The sequence below is a fragment of the Vigna angularis genome, chromosome 2, assembly GCF_016808095.1.
Source record: "Vigna angularis cultivar LongXiaoDou No.4 chromosome 2, ASM1680809v1, whole genome shotgun sequence".
In the NCBI taxonomy this organism is placed as follows: domain Eukaryota; kingdom Viridiplantae; phylum Streptophyta; class Magnoliopsida; order Fabales; family Fabaceae; genus Vigna; species Vigna angularis.
This window is the reverse complement of record NC_068971.1, coordinates 17,432,803-17,455,252: the sequence shown is the minus strand read 5'-3', so window position 1 is coordinate 17,455,252 and position 22,450 is coordinate 17,432,803. Positions and strand designations below refer to the sequence as shown.

Below are 22,450 nucleotides of genomic sequence, written 5' to 3'. Positions count from 1 at the left end.
GTGAAATGGCCCTAGGAAGCTATTCAAAAGAAAAGAATTAGGTACAACTCAAAATTTGAGTAGTTGAAACCTAAAATGTGTGCCTAAATGGCGATAATTTGCAACCAGACCTAATGTACACTTATTTTAACTAATGTGAAAATCCTAACATATCTAGAGTAGTGAAATGGACCTAGGAAACTATTCAAAAGCAAAGAATTAGGTACAACTTAAAATTTGAGTAGTTGAAACCTAAAAACTATGCTTAAAGGGTGAGGATTTGCAACCAGACCTAATGTACACTTATTTTAACTAATGTCAACATCCTAACTTGTCTAGAGTAGTGAAATGGACCTAGGAAACTATTCAAAAGCAAAGAATTAGGTACAACTCAAAATTTGAGTAGTTGGAACCTAAAAACTGTGCTTAAAGGGTGAGAATTTGCAACCAGACCTAATGTACACTTATTTTAACTAATGTGAACATCCTAACATGTATAAAGTAGTGAAATTGACCTAGGAAACTATTCAAAAGCCAAGAATTAGGTACAACTCATAATTTGAGTAATTGGAACCTAAAAAGTGTGCTTAAAGGGTGAGAATTTGCAACCAGACCTAATGTACACTTATTTTAACTAATGTTAACATCCTAACATGTCTAGAGTATTGAAATGGACCTAGGAAACTATTCAAAAGAAAGAATTCCATAAACCTCAAATACCTAATGTGTGGTTCATCAAAATTTTGCATAATTGAGTCATTAAATGTCATTTTTCGTTCTGATGTGATTTTGTCATGTTTGGAAGTTTAAAGAAGTCCAAATTGTTGTATTAAAGTTGTTAGAACCATTGATATGAAGTTATAATGACCTAAAGGAAAATTCCCTAAGAAAGATGGAAGAAAATATTCCAATTATTCTATGCAAATTAGAAAGAATATTCCCACCTGCATTCTTTGATTTAATGGAGCATCTTCCAATTCATCTTGCTTATGAAGCTTGGCTTGGGGGACCGGTGCAATACAGGTGGATGTATCCCTTTGAAAGGTTTATGGGAGAATCCAAACGTTTAGTTAAAAATAAATCTAGAGTAGAAGGATCAATTTGTGCAGCTTACTTGCATAGAGAGGCAACATATTTTTGTTCACATTATTTCAAAAACTTCATGTTGTCCCCTACTAATGTCAGAAATGAAATGCAATGGCAAGCCGAACCATGTCAAGGTAATTTGTTAGTTTTTCGACAATCAGGCCATCATGCAGGGAAAGAATTTACTCATTGGTTAACTGATGCTGAATTCAACTCTACTCATGTCCATATCTTAATCAATTACAGTGAAGTTAAGTCGTACCTTGAGTATGTCATCATCCAACTCTTACCTTTGCAATGCTTAAATTGTTATACATTAATTCATTTCATTCGTACCATCTCATTTCTTGTGGCTGAGCAATTCGCAGAAGGAAATGCTTCTGCTAGAATACACTCAGAGTTTCCTCAATGGTTCAGAAATCAGGTCCGTACTTTTTCCCATGTTTTGAGCAAGGTTAATTTGACTCTTGCTTTGAAATTTTGTTGGTATCTTTGTAGGTTTTTAATCAAGCATTAACTCTCACAGTTCAAGAGTTAAGACATCTATCCAATTGGCCAATGAGATGTGTGAAAGAATGGCACACTTACTTCACCAATGGTTACAAATTCTATACACATGAGTGGTCTAAAGGAAAGAAAACAACAAATTGTGGTGTGTACGTCAAGGGCCTTACAGAAGGTTCCTATGATGATTTCTATGGCATCATTCATAAAATATATGAGCTAGAGTACAACACCACTACTTCTCCAAATAGAGTAGTACTTTTTTATTGTGAATGATTTGATCCTTCTAGAGCTGGTACTAGAGTGGATCCTAGGTTTAACATTGTTGAACTCCACTTGAGATTAAGATATCGACCATTTGCTCCTTTCATTCTACCAACTAATGTCAGACAGGTTTATTATGTGTCATATCCACCATTCCGCAATATTGACAAACGTGGTTGGGCTGTTGCAATACAAACCAAGCCTAGAGGTCGCATTGACTCAAATGAGGTTGAGGAAGATGCCTACCAACTTGACTAAATGTCACAAGCACAACAAATTATTGAAGTTGAACGTATAACCGGATTGCACGACCCTGATGGTGATGGAGATGAATTAGAAGCACCAATACAAGGACGACAAGAAGGAGAAGAAGAAGAAGAAGAAGAAGAAGAAGAAGAAGAAGAAGAAGATGATGATGATGATGATGATGATGAAGATGATGATGAAGAAGAAGAAGAAAATGACGATGATGAGTATGAGGAAGAAGAAGAAGAAGAAGATGAAGATGATGATGATGATGATTGAATGTTGGACATTTATTGTAGCAAATTTAACTAGCATTTCAAAAACATTCCAATTGAGTTATGCAAAATACCAGCTTAAAAGTTGTATGCAATTATTTTACATTCACGTTAACTTGTACTGATCCTTCCTTAGACTTTTTTATTCTTTCACTTTATTTGTAACCATTTCAATGCAGCCATGACAAGAGAAGGTTCAGAACGTCGTGATAAAGGAAAGGGGGTAGCAAGGCCTAAAAAGAGGCAACGACAGGCACCAAAGTATGTACTTAGGGTGCCTGCTACACTACCTATCAGTGCTACCCTCAGTCCATCATCCGTGGGGCCTTCTCCTACGCCTGCCATACACCCTCCTCCTACCCCTGCAGCAAACATTCTTCCTCCTGTGATTATTACCCTCACTCCTCCCCCTGTGATTATTACCCCTACTGCTCCCCCTGACCCTACTTTTATACCTTCCTCATCTTCTATACCGTCTTTTGAGACTGCCACACCATCTGCTGATCCAGATTTAGCTGGTGATGGTGATGGTGTTGACCCGCCCCTCCATGATCGACCGTGGATTGAGCCATATGGTAAAGGGTAAGACTTTAATCCCTTTTTTAACCATTTTGATGTTTAAAGTTTGTCTTACTTCAAATGACTTTTATTTCTTTATATGCAGGTTTATTCCATCCAAGATTGCTTCCCAGGCCATAACACGATCAATTAAGCAACAATATTTGAATCCATGGCCTACTTGGGGAGCAATACCTATAGACGACAGAAAGCCATTCTGGGAGCGTTTTACGGTGGACAACCAATTAAACTAATTGTCATTCTTATTTTAGTATGTTTATTAATAAATGTTTGTTTTGTTTATTGTTACAGATGAAGGTGGAGTGAAAACCTGAACATGAAACTCAAATACACAGAAATTTCCACATGAAAGCATCTCATCGGCTGTTAGAGATGTTTAGGTATGCCCGCAATGCAGGGGAGCGCCCTTACTGGTTGGGCGAGCACATTTGGAACTCTTTACTCGCTCATTGGAATTCAGCAGAGTTTTGCAATAAGTGTGCTACAGGCCAAAGGAACAGAGCTTTTGAAAAGGGTGACACCCTGCATACTGGTGGGTCGATCACGGTTCATGAGCATGTCATTCGTATGGTAAACTTTCAATACTTTTGTATTTCTTTCATATATAACTTATGTATTTTCTAATTCATGTACACTTCTAACTATAAATTCTGTTGCAGGCACAAGCTCTGGGACGGGCGGTCCATGTTGATGAGGTCTTTGCAAAGACTGATGTTCAGAAGGGCACTAATCAATTCGTTGATGAAAGATCTCAGAAGACTCATGTAAGCAAATAAATATGGTACTAATATTAATTTCTCATTATGTTATTGTATCATTCCCTAACATTGCTTTTAATGTTTGAACAGGAAGAATTTTCTACGAGACTTTCACATATTAGATCCGAACATGGGTCAGCTTCTACACCAGATGATGCGACTAATGAGGACGACGACATCTGTAGGACACAGTGTTGGGTCGATGTCGTTGGTGGGAAGAAAAAGGGACGAGTGTACGGTGCAGGACAACTTGCTACAAACTATACAACATCAAGAGGAGGTACTCTAAAGCACCAACCTTCTTCTTCCACAACTACTGCTGAAGAGACCATCGAGCGCTTGACACAGCTACTACAACAACGTGACCAGGAAAATCATGATTTGAGAGAAAATTACAATGACTTGAGAACCGAGTTTACAAACTTCAAGTCCCTGGTCATGAGAGCGCTGCCTGATGCTTCAGACATTCATTCCACTGTCCCTCCGACTCAGCCACGACCCTCTCTGTCACCTGTTGTCCCTCAGCAGCCCACATCAGTCCAGCCCACATCATCCAGCCCACATCAGTCCAGCCCACATCAGTCCAGCCCACACCAGTCCAGCCATCTATAAAGCAACAGGATGATGAAGATCATTCTGATGATGACTATGTAGATTATTAGTTTTATTTTGTTATAGAACATAGTTGTTAGACCATTTTTTATGTTACATTATGATTCTCTTACATTACATTTTCTAGATGAACAATTGTTTTATGTTTTATGTTTAATGTTTCATTTACAAATACAAGTTCTTAAATTTTAACAATACAAATGATGTTATTATATTGTTGTTTACTCTATTAATGATTGGATGACTTTGGAATACATATTATGGAGGTTTGTCTGTGGTTTGAAATTGTTATACAGGTCTGTCTGTGATGTGAACATGTTATGCAGGTTTGTGTGGTTGGATAACAAATACAAATATCACTTAATTCTGCCTGGTTCTTACCGAAGGTTTTTGCCCTTCGGTAATTACTAAAGGGCGGAAGCCCTTGGTAAATGTTAGCGACAAGGGATTTACCGAGGGTATTTTGGCCGTCGATAAGCCGTCTGTAATTACCTTGTATCGACGGTTTCTGGCTGTTTCCGAAGGCTTTTGGCCTTCGGTAATGCCCATCAATTCAAAATACATGAGAGTTCAAGAGGTTACATCTTTCCCCAACAACAAAGAAGGTTTAGTTCCCCATCATCATGGAGAAACTAGATGAACAATGAAAGAATGAAAGAGATAAAAAAACCCTAGAAAGAGAAGATGAGAGCTGTCACATCCCTAAATCTACCCTCAAAAAAAAGGAGAGTTGTCATATCTCCAAAATCTACCCCCAAGGAGTGAAAAATGTGTTTCTGTGCTTAAGCCATCAAAAGATACAATCCCTAGGACGTCCAAGTCCTTAAATAGAACATAAAAATAACATAAAACAAGTCAAAGCCCACTTAGGTGGCGCTCAGCGCCCTAAATGGGGCGCCCAAGCGTGGTATGGGTCAAAACTGGCGCTCAGCGCCCCTGGAAAGGCACCCAGGTGTGGTGTAAGAAGAAAACTAGCGCTCAGGCCTGGCGGTAGCACTCAAAAACTCACTTTTTTTTTTCTGTTTTGCTTGTTTTTTTTTTTGCTGATTCAACTCTATACAACTCTGTGTATTGTTGGAGATTCTTCCAAGCACATTATTAGCTACAAAATAAAGGGAATTTAGTGATAAAATCATAAAGTATATCCTCTACTCACTTATTCACAAAACTAAAGCAAAAACATGAGTTCAAGCAAGCTTCTAAGTAAAAAAGGGTGCGTTTAGTACCAAAATTATATCATAGATAACGGTATTTTCAACCGTTATCAACCAGCTGAAAATAGAGCTATACACTACGACCGAACATAATAAAAAGGCGACGGTGCGGGTAGAGGCATGCAAGTGAATGGTAGCACGACATTATAATTGCAAGGTCAAAAGGTGAAGCTTCACTAGATAGGACTTAGTGTGAAAAAAGACTAACGATGCCCAAAAGAAGTCGACACATGGTAAGCTAGCTCCAAACTAAGAAGCACCATTCAGAGTAGTAGAGAGTTTAGGCAACGGGACATACCGCTTGAAACACTTGGACGGGAAGCCCATACCCAACACTTAGAAGGCCACACACCTTAAATTTTATTTCAGCTAGTGCAAATGTAATTACCAAAGTACATTGTCCTACCATCGTAATTTTCCTTAAGGAGAGTTTTGACCGGAGAGGTTTTAATAAGGTGACCGAATTAATAAAATTAGGAGTTTCACTACAAGTACTTGTCCTCGTTTTTCTTATAGTACGAAGTAGATATCATCGGTCGATAAAGGAAGAGTTCATTTAATGAACCCGTATGACACAATTTCATCCCTTGGTTAAGAGTTCCAAAAGAACCTATGACCCTCAAGCCCGTATGATTGGTTAAGAAAGACTTCTAAACAAACCCCTACTAAATGCTCACCATTTGAAATGGTTAAGGAAGGGTTCTAAACGAACCCCTATCGAACGCTCACCATTAAAAATGGTTAAGAAAGAGTTCATTCAATGAACCCCTACTACACCAATCAACTCATCGGTTAAGGAAGAGTTTTGAAAGAACTTATGCCATTCAAGCACATACGATCGATATGAGTTCCAAAAGAACCTTTGTTGAACCCTCACTGATAAAATTGGTTAAGTAAAGATTACATGAGCCACTACCTATTGCGCAAAGGGTATATTTGCTTCGGACCGATCGTAGCGAACACAATATAATAAATTAGAAAAGACAAGAGTATGGACTTAAGTGGAACTTATATTACTTTAAAGAGTTAAACAAATATGTAGATTGATCCGGTAATGGTCGACTTACAAGAAACCTATCTATGTCGATCGTATCCAACTGACCCACGAAACTATCAAAATATAAGTAAAACCAACTCTTAAGAAAAGAAAATGAAAAACTAAACCTAACAATCTGATGGGTTAGGGGTGTCTTCGACAACTTCTTCCTGATCGGTAGAATGTAAAAGCACTTCGTCTTCAGTAACATCTTCATCACTAACTTCATTCTCGGAGATAACCCGAACGTGCATAAGCCTCCCTTTGTGGAAGGCCATTTGGACGTCGAACTTGCCTTCATCCAATGGAATGTTGAAGAAGTAGGCCGTTTGGTCCAAGGCTTTTTGGAAACCAGCGTCGTGTTGCAGCATGACTTGCTGGTAAATTTCATCCAACTCTATAGCCAAGGACTTGTACTTCTTGTCCCAATCCCCAAGTGTCTTTTGATCGACCAATTAAGATAGTAGGAGATCATCAACCTGTTGTTGCAATTGGTGGGTCTGGACCACTAAACTTCTTTTCATTTTCAACCAAGTTAGCAACCCTGGTGGCCGAGTCCTTCCCTTTTTGTGTACATTAGGCGTGAGCGGACTTGATCCCTTTCAGTTAGGTCGTCAAGACCCCATTAGCCTTAAGAGTTGTCGCAACATCTACTTGGGAGTCTGCCAAGTTCTTCTGCAGTCAGACTATCTCTGACCACTCAGTGCCAAGAGTCACCATCTGGCATAAAACAACAGCAAACAAGTTGATCTCCACTGCAGCGGCTAATGCGTTGGCTTCTGAGGGGCCTTTTACTAAGTCTTTCTCATCGGAGTTAAGATGGAAGGAGACTTCATCTCCCATCTGTAGGTTGTTACAAAAAAGGTCACCAGGGAGTGAGGCCGATGTCTCTCCACTATGGCGGTCGCGCTTAGGGTTGCAGGTGGAGGTAGACCATTTGTCATGATTCCTCTTGCCTTTCTTCCGTCTGGCGTCATCCTACCAATCAGCAGGAGTAGAAAAATGGTGGTAAGTGGAGGGACATTGAGAATGGGGGTAGGGGAGGTTGTCGCCTAAGCGGTAGCACCGATCAACACTCCTTCCTCTCCTAGCCTGGTCGAAGTGCCCTCTTCGGCATTAGGAGTGCTCTTGGGACCACGTGCCCTTATTGGATGCTTGCCCATGAGCTTCTTGAAAAAGTTTAGATTATTGAGGTTGGTGCAAGCCATTATACACACGGTTAATTCATTGGCAAAAGTACAAAATCTATCAACTAATATAAAATGATAAGATCAAGTATCGTTTCCCAAGAGACTTGTAACACCAAATAATCGTATAATAAATTAACTAGTTAAGACTAAAGAACGATTGCATGGAATGAAATTTAATGCAATAAAAGTAAACATAATAACTTGAATGTAAAATTGATTTTTTGAAGCTAAAACAAGAATGAATGAATGATATTGAGATGATATATGAGATGATGATGTTGTTGGGGTTAGATTTTACCTTCTTCACTTTCATGCATATTAGAACTCATCTTCTTCATTGGAATGCTAATGTCAGTTAGTAAATTACTTAGAACCTAATCCCTTGGCGTAAAAAGCCTAACCTTGATTATTAGACAACAATCCCTTGAAACCCTAATAACCAATTCTGCATTAAGAAAAGAAGCTTAAGACAACTAAACGTCCTATTTCTATCCCTAGATAATATTTCCTTTAGGTGAAATCCTCTAGATCATGGTTCCTAAGCATTTCCCAATAACAAAGAAATCCAATCATCAAGCTATGAATGGCCAAAAACATAACAAGCATTAAGAATAGGAAAGAGTCACTAACATTCAATGAAAGAAGTATAAAATAATCAAAACATGTTCAACTACATGAAGTTCAGAGGTTACATCTTTCACCAACAACAAATGAATTTAGCTCTCCATTGTCATGGAGAACCTTGGCTTATAATGGAAGAATGTAAATGAGATGGAAATCCTAGAAAGAGAAAACGAAAGCTCTTGCATGCCTAATCTTCCTCCAAAGGGTAGAAAATAACGTTTCTCTACTTCAGCCATCAAAAGATATCCACCCTAGTGCGTTAAAGCCTTTAAATAGATCAGAAGTTCCACATAAGCCAATGTCGCTGGCGCTCAGCGCCCCAACTGGGGGCAACAAGGCGAGACTGCGCGAAGACTGCTCAGCGCCCCTTGATTAGGCAACCAGGCATGCTACGGGATAACTGGCGCTCAACACCTCAAAAGAGGGAAACCAGGCGTGGTTGCGTGGCCTCCAACGCTCAGCGCCCCAGGAGAAGGCAATCAGGCGTCCTTGCGCGACCAGTGTTAACACTCGGCAAGTGTACCGAATCGTATCAAGTAATAATAAAATAGTAAGACCAAGCATCATTTCCCAAAAGGACTCACGGCCTAAACAGTTATGTGATTTGTTGATTAAATTAGACTTGTAAACAAAAACATTGTTGTTGAATTACGAAAAATAAACATGAATGCAAAGTTTTGATCAATGAAATTGAAAGATGCAAAAACGGTTGATGTAGAATATGAATTATTATGGGGTTTCCGATTCATCCTATCCACTCTCATGTATTCAAGAATTCATCTTTCTTCATTAATGTTAATGCCACTTTCTAATTTACCTTAAACCCGATGTCTCGATGAAGAAAGCCTACTCCTAATCACTAGTTTACAATGTCTTGTCTCCCTAGCAATTATTCATGCATTACATTCGCACAGAAGCTTAAAGGCAACCAATCCCTATGTCTAGGTAATATTGCTCTTGGGAGAATTTCCTTAGTTCTCGATGTACTTATATGTGTCCATACAAATAACATCAATGATCATGCAATTGAATGAGTTAAACAAAGCATGCATAGAGTATAGAAGAAAAACCTAACAATTAATGAAAGAAAGCATATAAATTAAAGAATCAATTCAATACATGAGAGTTTCAAAGGATTACATCGGTTTCCCAACAATAATGAAGGTTTAGTTCACCATAGACATGGTGAAACTAGATGAAAAACAATGAAAGAATGAAAGATAGAACCCTAGAAGTTGAAGAATAGAGCTTGAGCATCCAAAATCCTCCTCCAAGGGGTGAAGAAAGTGCGGGTCTTCAGAATTGACGCTCAGCTGCAGTTTTGGCCCTGAGCGGTGACTATGGGACTTCAGAGTGCCGCTCAGCGGTGAAATTGGCACTCAACGGTGATTGCGGCTCTTCTTTTAAGCACTTTCACTTCCTTTCTTGAGTCCAGCACTTTACTACTTCAACTTCTTTTATCTAATTCATCTCAATTCCTGCAAAAACAAGAAAAACCAAGCATAAAACCCATCCAACTCTCTTATTTCTAAAACATAAGCAAAAGCAGGATTCCAAGCTAGTTTCTAAGTTATAAAGGTTGTTTTTTATGTCAAAATTAAGTATAAAAATAACAGTTTTTCAACTGTTATCACAACCCCAAACTTAGAAATTTGCTTGTCCTCAAGCAAACAAGATGTAACTCAGTTTTCCATCAATCCATTCAATGGTTCACCACATTCAAAACTCTTTCTCTCAAGACAAGTAATTACTCAAATCAGCTCATCACAAAGAATTTAGTCAAGATGTACACATGCTTTGGTGTTCACATAATCACATAGTATCCAACAAATGTTATTCTCATGAATGATCAATTAACTAAGCATAGATGTAATCATGTGCTCCTGGAATCTTTCCTCACCAGATAAAGTGTTTCACTCAAACACAGAAGTGTATAAGAGGTCACTCATTCACTCTACTATCACAATGTCACATGAATCAACTTTGTCTTTCATTTAACCACACTCAAACACACTCACAAGCAAGTATCATCACAAGGGCTTTTCTATGGCTTATAATGTGGCTCGGCTAACAAGAAAATTGGTTTTTCTGGATCACAAAATCCTTGAGTTAAGTGAATCATCTAAACACAATCATTCTTCCTTCTTTCCAACTTTCTTTTGCATTAAGCCTTTCTTTTTCTTTCTTTTCTTTCCTTTTTATTTTGCTTTTCACATGCTTAGCTCAATGCTTTTCATATTCCCTCTTTAGACCTCCCAACAACCCCAAACTTGAACATTTATCCATACTACAAGATATTTTTCAACTCAACTCAAGGTAAAGCTTTTCAAAAAGGGTTTTCTATCATGTTCAAGGCTAAAGGGTTCAACGGATAGAACACATTATGCTCTCTTTTATTGGGCGAAAATCATGCATTTTGCTAATAAAGGGTTACCAACAAATGACCTTGATCATATGACACATACAAGCAAGTGATTCAATCATAGAAACCTGGGAAAAGTCACTCATGCTTTCAATGTAATAACACTCAATCACAAAATCTCTGGAGTTCAAAACCTCACATATAAGCTCATCCAATTATTCCACATACACATCCTGCATAGCATCATAATCACAATCACAACATCATGCATCTTTTCGCATAGCTTGTGAACAACCACCTGTATATCAGCATATAGTGCACAATCTCAACATCAATCAATATCTAAGCATCATCAAGCAATACTCATCACGCATAAATAACAAGCAAACCATCATAGTAGATAAAGTTTCTCACTGGGTACATCACATCCTATTCTAAAAACATAAACAAATGAGTAAAAGAGTTTAGAACACTAGGATGCCACCTAGTAAGCGCTTGTTTAACGTCACGAGCCTAACCCAATAAGCTCAAGGATCAACCAACTTCATCACTGTGGACAAACGCTCCACTTCTCCTCCCAGATAATGCTTGAGACATTGACCATTCACTACCTAGCTTCTCTATGGATCACTAGCAGCTGGATCAACCAATTCAATTGCTCCATGTGGACGCACACTTTTCACTATGAATGGTCCTGACCATTTTGACTTCAACTTTTCAGGAAAAAGCTTCAATCGTGAATTGAACAATAACACCTGCTGCCCTGGATTAAAGACTTTTTTTATCAACTTCCTGTCATGATAGAATTTTACCTTTTCTTTGTAATTCCTGGATGAATCATATGCATGCAACCACATCTCTTCAAACTCCAACATCTGCCTTCTACGCTTGTGCTGAGTTTCAAAAGGATCAAAATTCAAAAATTTAAGAGCCCACAAAGCTTTATGCTCCATCTCCACTGGCAAATGACATGTTTTCCCATAGACTAGCTGATAAGGTGATAAACCCATAGATGTCTTCATTGCAGTCCTGTATGCCCAAAGAGCATCATTCAGTTTCTCCTTCTCCTTCTACTTTCGTCCAATCCTTCAAGAATAGGTTCCGAAGTTTTCTTGCTCCTAGTCCGAATTGTATCCTGCATACACAAGAACACAAAACCCTAGAAACAATTGTTAGCACAAAAAGATAGAAAAGATAAACTAAAAAGATAACAAGATAAAAAGATAGAAAGATAAAAAGATAAACAAAAAGATAAAAAGAACAAAAAGATAAAAATCAAGTCAAAGTTAATCAATAATCACACAAATAGAATAGTTAAACCACGAGTCCCCGGCAACGGCGCCAAAAACTTGTTAACCCTCGGCAAGTGTACCAAATCGTATCAAGTAATAATAAAATGGTAAGACCAAGTATCCTTTCCCAAAGGAGTCACGGCCTAAACAGTTATGTGATTTGTTGATTATCTTAGACTTGTAACCGAAAATATTGTTGTTGAACTATGAAAAATAAACATGAATGCAGAGTTTTGATCAATGGACTTGAAAGATGCAAAAATGGTTGATGTATAATATGAATGATTATGTTGTTGGGGTTTCCGATTCATCCTATCCACTCTCATGTATTCAAGAATTCATCTTTCTTCATTAATGTTAATGTCACTTTCTAATTTACCTTAAACCTGATGTCTCGGTGAAGAAAGCCTACTCCTAATTACTATTTTACAATGTCTTGTCTCCTTAACAATTATTCATGCATTACATTCGCACAGAAGCTTAAAGGCAACCAATCCTCCTAACCCTATGTCTAGGCAATATTGCTCTTGGGAAAATTTCTTCAGTTCTAGATTTACTTATATGTGTCCATACAAATAACATCAATGATCATGCAATTGAATGAGTTAAACAAAGCATGCATAAAGTATAGAAGAAAAACCCTAACAATTAATGAAAGAAAGCATATAAAATATAGAACAAATTCAATACATGAGAGTTTCAAAGGATTACATCGGTTCCCCAACAACAATGAAGGTTTAGTTCACTATAGACATGGTGAAACTAGATGAAAAAAAATGAAAGAATGAAAGATAGAATCCTAGAAGTTGAAGAAAGGAGTTGACAGCAGAAGAGGATTGTTCTTGCTGGTTGTCTGTTTGTTGTATTGCCTATAGTTAGATTAGTGAGTTAGAGAGGTGATTTACATTTTGACGTGAGGTCGCTGTAAAGCCCTTGGTGTAAAAACTCAGATATATATATATAGTGCATTGGCTTCCAACTCAGGTTGATTGGAAGGACATTGGATGTAGGCTTGACCGAACTAGTATAAAAACTCAATGTTTGAATTTTCTTATCCCTTTTCTTTGCATTAAATCGATTATACTGTCGTTACATTCGATTAAGTGAACTCCTGCATTGCACATATTCTTACTTACGATTCAAGAAAAGTTTAAAGACTTTCTGTTTTGCAAAAAAAATTTAAAAAAGCTATCATTTTTATACAACACCAATTCACCCCTCCCCCACCCCCCACCCTTCAACAATGAGACTTTTTCAATAATCATAGTTATATTATTTAACTTTTGTACTTGCTTACAGGTGTAGATATCCAAACCAAGAATTTGGTCTTGGATAAAGAGTTATAGTGAATCATCTGGTGGTAGGCCTTACAATCAACATGGGTTCTATAAATTTCTTGAAAGTGACAGCTTTATTGCTAATCTTATAAACCGATTTGACTCTGTAACAGAAAAATGGGAATTAAACACCAAACATTTGATCTTTTATTTGATTTGATTGAATGAAAAAAAATTAATTGTGCATTAGAAATTATTTCTTTTATGACATGCAAACCTAGCTAATGTATTGTTCATGCTTTTGATGCAGTAGAAGAAACAACTTGGTATTATAAAGGGCTTATTGAGGACATTTTTGGAGTTAAGATTAGGCCATGCCATTAATCTGTGCATGGTCCGTTAGGTTCTAACATGATGTTTTATCAGTCTGAAAAGGCTACTGCAATTCAATTATGATCAATGTTTGGAAGTGTTATTGAATTCCACCTTCACTTTACGCTGTAAGATTTGTTCACTGGTTTAGTTTACAATGATTTTGGATTTGTGGACTCAAAGTTCCGTCATTGTGTAGTCATTGTAGATTTAAATCTGTTTTTCTGCTTAAAAGTGGAATATTTCTGAGAAATTAGTTGAAATAGGGGTAAGAAATTAGTTCACATTTCATTTTTCTAGTTTTGTTTTGTGGAAATTATTTTTTACAGAACACAGATCAATCTCACCTGGATCACGTGAAAGTCTTTCCTATTTCAGAATTCCACACCTCTAATCTTCTGTTAGAATTTAAAGTTTACATAAAATGAGAGAAACAGTAAAGTTACTATTCTTTAATCATGAAGACTAATCAAAATTTAAAAATAAGATGATTGATGGCACTAAAAGCATAGTCTCCAAACAAACTTAAATGATAGAATAATTTAGCTTCGTCCCAAGATGAATATTATAATATTGAAAGAACAAGTAATTTTCTCTTATGTTTACATGAATAGACACTAGTCAGAGGAATCAGTGACCAACCCTGTGAATTAACTGGTATGAGGTTATCTCAGCTTAATTAATCAGTGACTTTGGGTTTGAATCTTGAATTTGCTAAATGTGTAAAATATTTAAAAGGAAAAGACATCACCTATAGTGATATGATATAATTAACTTGAACAAAATTGTCTCTCATCAATTATACATCTGACTTTGTTAAAATGAATAGACAGAAGCTTACAACAGAATCAAAAACTCTCAACAAAGTGTACTTGAACAAATCACACAGTCGAAATAAGCTATTATTTGCCCCTGAATTGTGTTATAGATTTGTACAGAAACTGAACATCCAACCAAACACGATCTTATCAGAATTTTTGTATCACAGTCTGGCACTTGCATGTGCGCATTGAACTGTCTCAGTAGATTCATTAGTCATTAAAGAGTACACAGAATAGCCAAATGGACCCTAATCTTCCAGCTTCTCTGAAGAAGGAAGGACCACAAACTCTTGTTAACTCATTCACTTACAGCCTCTCTAGCAAGTTAGGTTGAGCTTGAAGTTGGCACACACAATTTTAAAAGACATTTTCTAACTATATATGTGATCTAAGATACTGTTATGTATTTCATATCATAGCAGGCTTGAACGTGACATTAAATTTAGATATTTACAATACTGTTGCAGCATTATTATGTTTACTGTGTCTGCATTAATTCTGCAGTTATCACACTCCACATGATTGTTTCTTATTGTGGATTGCTACCTATTCACCCTTTCGTCGTGTGCTTTCTCTCTTAGCATACATGCCATTACATTTATCAAGATTAGTTCCAACCAAAATTGAAAACCCTAATAAATTCAATCCATCACAGGAAAAATGCTTCTGCTTCTTGGACTGGTGATTCCTTGAATGTCACATATCTAGTTTTAAAAAAAATGAACATATATATATATATATATATATATATATATATATATATATATATATATATATATATATATATATATATATATATATATATGCATATACATATATATATATATTGTAGTCAGGGTTTGTTCAAAGCAAGTAAAGCAATCGTTTTAGGTTTAAAAAAAGAACCCTAAAAAGAACTTTTTAAATACAAATATTTTTTTATTAAATTAATTATAAAATTATGTTTAAGAAAAAGGATTCAAAATTTTTTTTAGTATTAATATATCTCTATTGAATGAATTATAAAATTATGTTTAAGAAAGAAAAACCTAAAACAACAATGGGTACTAATATATATCTATTAAAATAATTATAAGTTTATATTTAAGAATAAAATTTAATTAAATTATTATGAGTGTATGCTAATTTTATTAGTATTAAAAATGATGTTTAACGAGTTAAAATATTTTTTAATAAATTATAATTTTGTTTAGAAAAAAAATTGATTAATTATTTTTATTCTTTTATAATTAATTTTGATTTTATTATTTTCCTTTATTTATCTTTGATTTCAATTTTGATTACATTTGTTTTTTATATCTTCACATGACTTTAATTTTTATTTTATTTTATTTTTATATGACTTCAATTTTGATTCTATTTTTTTTTTATTTTATCTCTTTGTCACTTCAATTTTGGTTATATTTTCTTCTTTTATATATGGGTGACTTCTTATATACTAATTTTACTTTCTGTTTTTTTATTCTAATTTTTTTTTTAAAGATTTTGACATATTTTATTCTTTGAATTTCATATTGTATATATGTACCAATCTTTTTAATTTTATTTTTTGTTAATATATTTGTTTATTTGTGTTGATGTTATTTTTATTCTATTTGAATTTGTATTAGGATTAGAAATTTGTTTCTTTTGTTTGGAATTGTTTAGGAATGGGTTCTAGCTTTAAAAGAACAATAATTTTTTAAATTATTTTCATTAATGATTAATCTCAAAATAAACTTTGAGGTTTATGAAAATGTTGAGACTTAAGAAAGAGAAAGAGACTCAAGACTATACAGGTCTACGTTTGAGTTTACTTTCTTTCTCTACAACCAGAACCAGGTTTTGTTGTTTTGAATCATTCTTTTTATATACTTCTTTTTAGTAGTCTTTATATATTATATTTTTTTTTTATTTCACATAAAAATATACATATATGTTAGCTATAAAATTTAAGGTTTAAATTCTTTAGTTGGTTTTCCCATTTTGATTCCCTTCTTATTAGAATGATCTGATGTGTCTATTTTTTAAAACGTGACATAGTGAGACCTGAAATTTGGTAAAATATAATAATTTAATATTTATGTGGGTAAATGAAGAAAAATTATCTTCCCTAACAGCAAAAATCATTTTCAATGGAGAAAAATACAGAAGGAGAGCTCTTTTGCCGGAAGAGATTGGAGCAATTTCTGACACCCATTTTATATTAAAGAGGATTCTCAGAGGCCATGTAGTTCACCACATCAAAAGAGTCACCAAAAACATTTTTAAAAGCACTGGAAGAACCATTTAACATTCAGATCAAACTGATCCCCCCATAAATTCTCTATCCTAAATAAACCCAGCAACCCCATTTAACATTCAAATCAAAGTCCACAGAAACTTTTCTTCTTCAAGACATTCAACAAAAACAGTTAACTTTTTTCTCTAATCTGTATTTTAATCCACTCACATTGGTTCCAAATCTCCTACCATACCTATTATCCTTCTTTGTTTTATTAGCTCTGCTGCTGTGATCCAAGTCTTTGCTTGTGTTTTTTTATTAGAAAGTTTCTCTTATTTCCTATTAGATTGAATGCATTCTGTTGCCTTGGTTGATTCTAGTCCCTACCAATTTACTTGAGTAAGACCCCTCAACGTAAGATTAGGATCATGTTAACTTGTTCTGTGATATGTACATTTGCTACCATTAAGGCATATTTATCTTAGTTTAGACATGCTTGTCAGCGTTCTAGCTGGACTTGCCTGCAAATAAATGATATACAACAACAATATAACATTACTGCTCTATTGAAAATCAATGCACCTTGTGATCCCATGTGCCATATGTCTGCGTCCTACATATTCCATACCTATCTCATATTCATACTGACACAGACAATGTATGTAAAAGTAAAACCTTTAGACAAACGTCACAAAAGGGATAACAAGATTAGAAAAAAGTTGTAGAAAACTCTCAAAACAACATAATGTGCTAACTAGATTTCAGGACTGACCCAATAGTTATGATTTGTATATATCAAAATAACAAAATATACATAAACTGTAATTTTTTTATGAGCCACAATCAGATTTTATTTCTATCATAATTCTGTGTTTTGGAAACACAATGGGGACCAATACAGAATAATCAAAAGGGAGAACTTTATCCCTCTATCCTTCAAGCTTTCTCCTTAGATGGAACTGTCCCATCTGTTCCTGCAAGCATGGCATATTTGCTCTTCCTTGTCAAATTGGTGCACTCAAATCCCAAAGTCCCTGCAAGAACCCTCTGAATGTAGTTTGCAACTTCAATAGCAGATTTACCTCCACTGCAGGTTAATTCTTTGGGAAGTTGGTTCAAGAAAGTGATCTCATATGTGGGCATGGGATTCATGAACACAAAGTATGGGTCCAACAACTTGTGGCCACGAGCAGTTGTCCCATAGAACACAGTTTGTTTTGTGTTAATAGCAACTGGGACAATCCTATCAGTGAGTTCAGCAAAAAGTGCACTGAACCTCAAGAGGAAAGGCTCTCTGCAAGTAGTACCTTCAGGGCAGATCACCAAGTCCCCTTCTTCAAGAAGTCTCTTGATATTGGCTGCATCTTTCTCTCTTTCCCTTGACAGGGCCACAGCTTTAATTGGTGAAATTATTTCAGTGAACTTGCTTATACTATAAGTCACACAGCTAATTTTTCTTCCAAGTGCAACTGCAGTAACCACTGGATCTAAAACTGTGCGGTGGTTACAAACAAATAGGACTCCACTTTGGCCCTTCTTTGGGGGTGGTGGAGGGGTACCCTTCACAATTACTCTTATTCCTAATAGCTTGTAGTTGTACCAAGCAATTCTTTCGGGCAAAGGGATGTTAAGATAGACCCTCAGAATGGAGAGTATGATGCCAATTGGCAACCATAGAAAGGTCAAGAGAGCAGCAAGAGGAGTTGGCCTCTGAACAAACCTACCCTCATGAAAAATAATTGGACTTAAAAGCTTGTTTCTTGCTAGTGCTTCACACTTAGTCCTTGGCACCATGTACCCTTCCTGTAGGAAAAAAAGAACAGTTCATGACTTTATTGGACACATCAGAAAAGATGATCAGTAGCAGAAACAGTTAATGACACGGTTATCAAAAAACTATTTTTTTTTTTTCACTTCCTCAAGGTTTTATACACTCTGGGAAGGAGACGAACAAGACTAAAAAATAACAGATGTGATAAAAAAAAATGAGGTAGAAAAAGACAGAACAGAGAGATAGGTGTAAAATTTAAATTGCTTGGTTAATGTCACGTGTGTCCCATTAAGAAAAAGCGTGTGGACCTGAGTTTTTCCTATTGGAGTCCACATGAAATCTTCCAACCGTATATGTTAAAAAAAGTGTGTTGATGACGTTGCTCTTTGGTACATATACTGAGAGTAATCATTACTGTTTCCATAGAATTAAGTTTCTGATGATGTGTTACTAACTCTGGAAATTATCACTAATTTGTTTAGGGTGTTAAAATGATTCCCATGAATCTAGGATTTAAAGTGGAAAAATCAGAAAGTACGTCTGAGATTTCTTACACTAAGATGAGGGGAATGTCACAAGGATCGTGCTTTCTAAATTATTGATGATTTGCTATGGAGGGATGTGCTTTAAATCTCTTCATTTCCTCTACATGAGCCATAACCAACAGAGCACATATTATGTGTTCAAAGTGGGTTGTGCATATGAAACTCATGGGCATCTATTTTCCCAAATTTGGAAACTGAGTTTGGTTTTGGGAGGCAAAATAACAAATGTAGAAACTTATAATTATTAGTGTTTAAAAGTAGTTAAGGATTATGACTTATAAGAAAATAACTTATTAAACTCAAATACAAGTTGTATTGTATCTCTAATTGCCTATAGAATGTAGAGGGTCCACTTGCACGATAATAAATGCATGAAAAATAAGGAATAAAATCAAATGAGAGATTTTGAGGTGTCGTATACACAGAAACAGGAACAAGAAGAGAGGCTCATTATAAGTGATAACAACATGTTCTGATCATTAAGGCTCTCACCAAACTCCTATTCAATATTAAATAAAATATACTACCATTTCACCTTACCTCAATTGTAAGAAGAAGAAAAAATACTAATATAGCTCCATTGAACTAAAAAGACATCTTCATAACCTAAACTTGAACATAGGAAGATGTAGATAACATATTCAGATATTTATGCAATCATGTTTCTGATTCTCTCATTTCCTTCACAATTTGCCAAATTCTGTCATTTCTTGAATATCGCACACTACTTCATACTGTATTGCTATGCTTGGGACATTCTTTATGTGCAAACTATCCTTAACAGACTTTTTATAAAAATCAATGAATTTCTTCAAAAACAGAGATGAGAAAAATGAGTAAATTATGTATTTAGGCTTTTGCAGACTTCTTTTTCAAAGACAATGATTTTAGCTACCGTTGAAAACATTCATAATAAAAGTTTATTCAGATCAATATAATAAACCCAAGTTAATATCTATTCCAAACATGCAAGAAGAAACAATATTATTAATGGACCAACCTTGCAAATTGACATGAACTGATGATCACTCTTACTATCCCCTAGTCCCAAGTCAGGTGAAATACCCTGAAACTCCTTCAAAACAGCAATTTTCTTGTGCTCCCCGACAAGCACACCAGGCTCCTTAACAAACCCAGTAAACCTCCCTGATTTGGTAACCTCAAGCTCAGTCCCAAGCACCTTATCAGCCCCAAGAAACGTCTTCACAAAAGGCTCCACCATCACCTTGGGGCTGGCAGTCACAATGTAACGCTTCCCAAAAGAGTTAAACACTCTCCAGGTGTCCGGGTGGACATCTTCTGCATAAAACTTTGGAAGTACCGAGGTTGCCACCATTTCTACGTCTTTGATCTTCAGGCCTGAAAAGGCCACGAAGATCAGATATTTAATGGCTGCAACCTCAGAGACAAAGATGTAAGTGAAGTACACGAAGGGAACGGAGACTAGGAGGAATAAAGCACGTAGGAAGCTGCCAGCTTCAATGGCGACGAGCATGTAGTAAGGGAAGGCACTGGGGGAGATGAGGAGGGTGCCATCCAAGTCTGAGGCGACAGTTTGGTGTGATCGGTCTTGTGTGGTGCATTTGGAGATTGGTTGGAAGTGGCGAAAGGCTCCCATGACCATGAGAGGGAGAGGAGAAGGTTAAGGAAGGGAAGGAGAATGAGGTGTGACTTGTTTGATGGTGGGAAAGAAGAGGGTAGCCAGCTTTGAAATATTATGAGAGTAGGAGGGAGAAGAGGGGGTTTTAAAAGGAGAGGAGGTGGTGTTGTTGAACCATTTTTTGCATGAATTATAATCAATATTGTATGGGCTACAGTGATTATACTTTATATAGTCATAAAAAGGGAAGTTGAATCAGGAAGAGGTTCTAGTTAATAAGACTTTTATGTTGCCTTTCTCTATTATTTCATCTATACAAATTAATGCCTATTAATTTATTATCAAAACTTATTATAGATATACTTCTTACTTTCTCTGTGTGTAAATCAGTTCACATAAAGTTTTTTTTTCTATTTTCATTTTAATTATAGGCGTCAACTTTTCATTCTTAAGTGTATTATTGTGTTTAAGACTCCAAAAGGAAATATAAGTAGTTCAAATTGAAAATGTTATGAATCTTTGTAGAAAATGTTAGTTTATAGTTGAGTGAATACTCATTAAAGTGTTGAGTTTTCTAACCATAATAAATAGTATCTTTTTAAAAGTCTGAGAAAATATTTTTAGGAAAAATGAAATTAATAAGTTGGGAGACTTTTATATGTTGTAAAGATTAAATTTTGATGGTTGATTAAGAAATATCTATACACAAGGAAATTGGTGAGTATAGTATACCAAATCAAGGTATTGGTGTAGAAAACAATTATTAATGCTATTAAGAAAGAGTGTACTTCCCTCCCAAGTTAGTCAACATGATTACAAGACACAAGACATTGATTTTAATTAACCCGTGTTGGTTAAAGAAATTAAGATTAACAATAGAAAACAATAGAAAAAGAGATTTTTAATCAGCACAAAAGTAGGAGCATGGAGATGTTGAAGTAATGATAACTTTCTGCATAGAGGTGGATGAAAATCAGAGATGGAAACATGAAGTACAAGATCATAATAAAAAATATTAATGAGAAGAAAATATTGGCCCAAAGAAAAACATTGCGTAAAAGGAACTTAATCTCATAAAATCGTAATATCTCAAAGTGGAAAGGATTCTATTCCCAAAATGAAAGAGTTGCACTAACACTTTTATACTGCAACACAAAAATAAGGATTCTATTCTCAAAAATCACATCATTGTAATTAGATGATAAATAATAAATAATAATAATACGAAAGTATTGAAAAAAGGCAAAGTTTTTTTATTTGGTGGATGTGTAGAACTAGGATTAGTGAAAAGGGTATCGTGAAACATAAGAAACTTAGAGAGGTGTGAAATGGCAAAGATATTAAAAGAATAAAAAATAAAAATAAAAAAGAAATGGTTGAAGTTTGATTAGAGAAAAGAAAGAAAAGGTATGGTTTGTGGAGAAGGGAAAGGGTAAAAGAAAGTTGTATTAAGTGGTTGTGAGGAGGCGTGTGAGTGAGTAGTTGGAAATGGATACGAACAGCTTCCTTACATTGAATTAGCCTACTTTTTAGTTTATTCACGCCGCCATTGCTCTCTCTCTCTCTCTCTCAAACAAACCTACCTTAGCTAAATGCTTACTTAGCCTCGGCTCGGCTACCCTCTCTTTTTCTTAATCATTCCCACACCTCTTTTTTACCTACCAACTTTTATATTTCTCCAACCATGCTTTTTCTACACTATCATCACTCTCTTTTCAAAATATGCAGTTTTGTTTTTAGCTCAATCTAATTCATAGCCTCTTTGATATAATTATATTTTTATTTTTTTACCTTTAATATTAAAACATATTACAAAAATAATTAAGTTTAAGTGGATTTT

The 22,450-nt window shown here is 35.5% G+C and overlaps 1 protein-coding gene across 1 annotated transcript; it reads right to left on the bottom strand.

Moving 5' to 3' along the window:
* Window positions 1-17,453: 17,453 nt before the first annotated feature.
* Window positions 17,454-20,930, bottom strand: LOC108327104 (glycerol-3-phosphate 2-O-acyltransferase 6-like). The gene is made up of 2 exons (XM_052872863.1): window positions 20,011-20,930; window positions 17,454-18,497 (listed from the first exon to the last, which is right to left on the bottom strand). The coding sequence occupies exons 1-2, from the start codon at window positions 20,632-20,634 to the stop codon at window positions 17,631-17,633; spliced, it is 1,491 nt and encodes a 496-aa protein (XP_052728823.1). The 5' UTR covers window positions 20,635-20,930; the 3' UTR covers window positions 17,454-17,630.
* Between the last annotated feature and the right edge of the window lie 1,520 nt (window positions 20,931-22,450).

What these genes read in the sequence shown, in the direction of transcription:
- LOC108327104 (XM_052872863.1), bottom strand. Translation starts at nt 20,634, where the DNA reads ATGGTCATGGGAGCCTTTCGCCACTTCCAACCAATCTCCAAATGCACC. An exon ending in AGTTCATGTCAATTTGCAAG is followed by an intron (nt 18,498 to 20,010) that starts GTTGGTCCATTA and finishes TTTTTCCTACAG; the next exon opens with GAAGGGTACATGGTGCCAAG.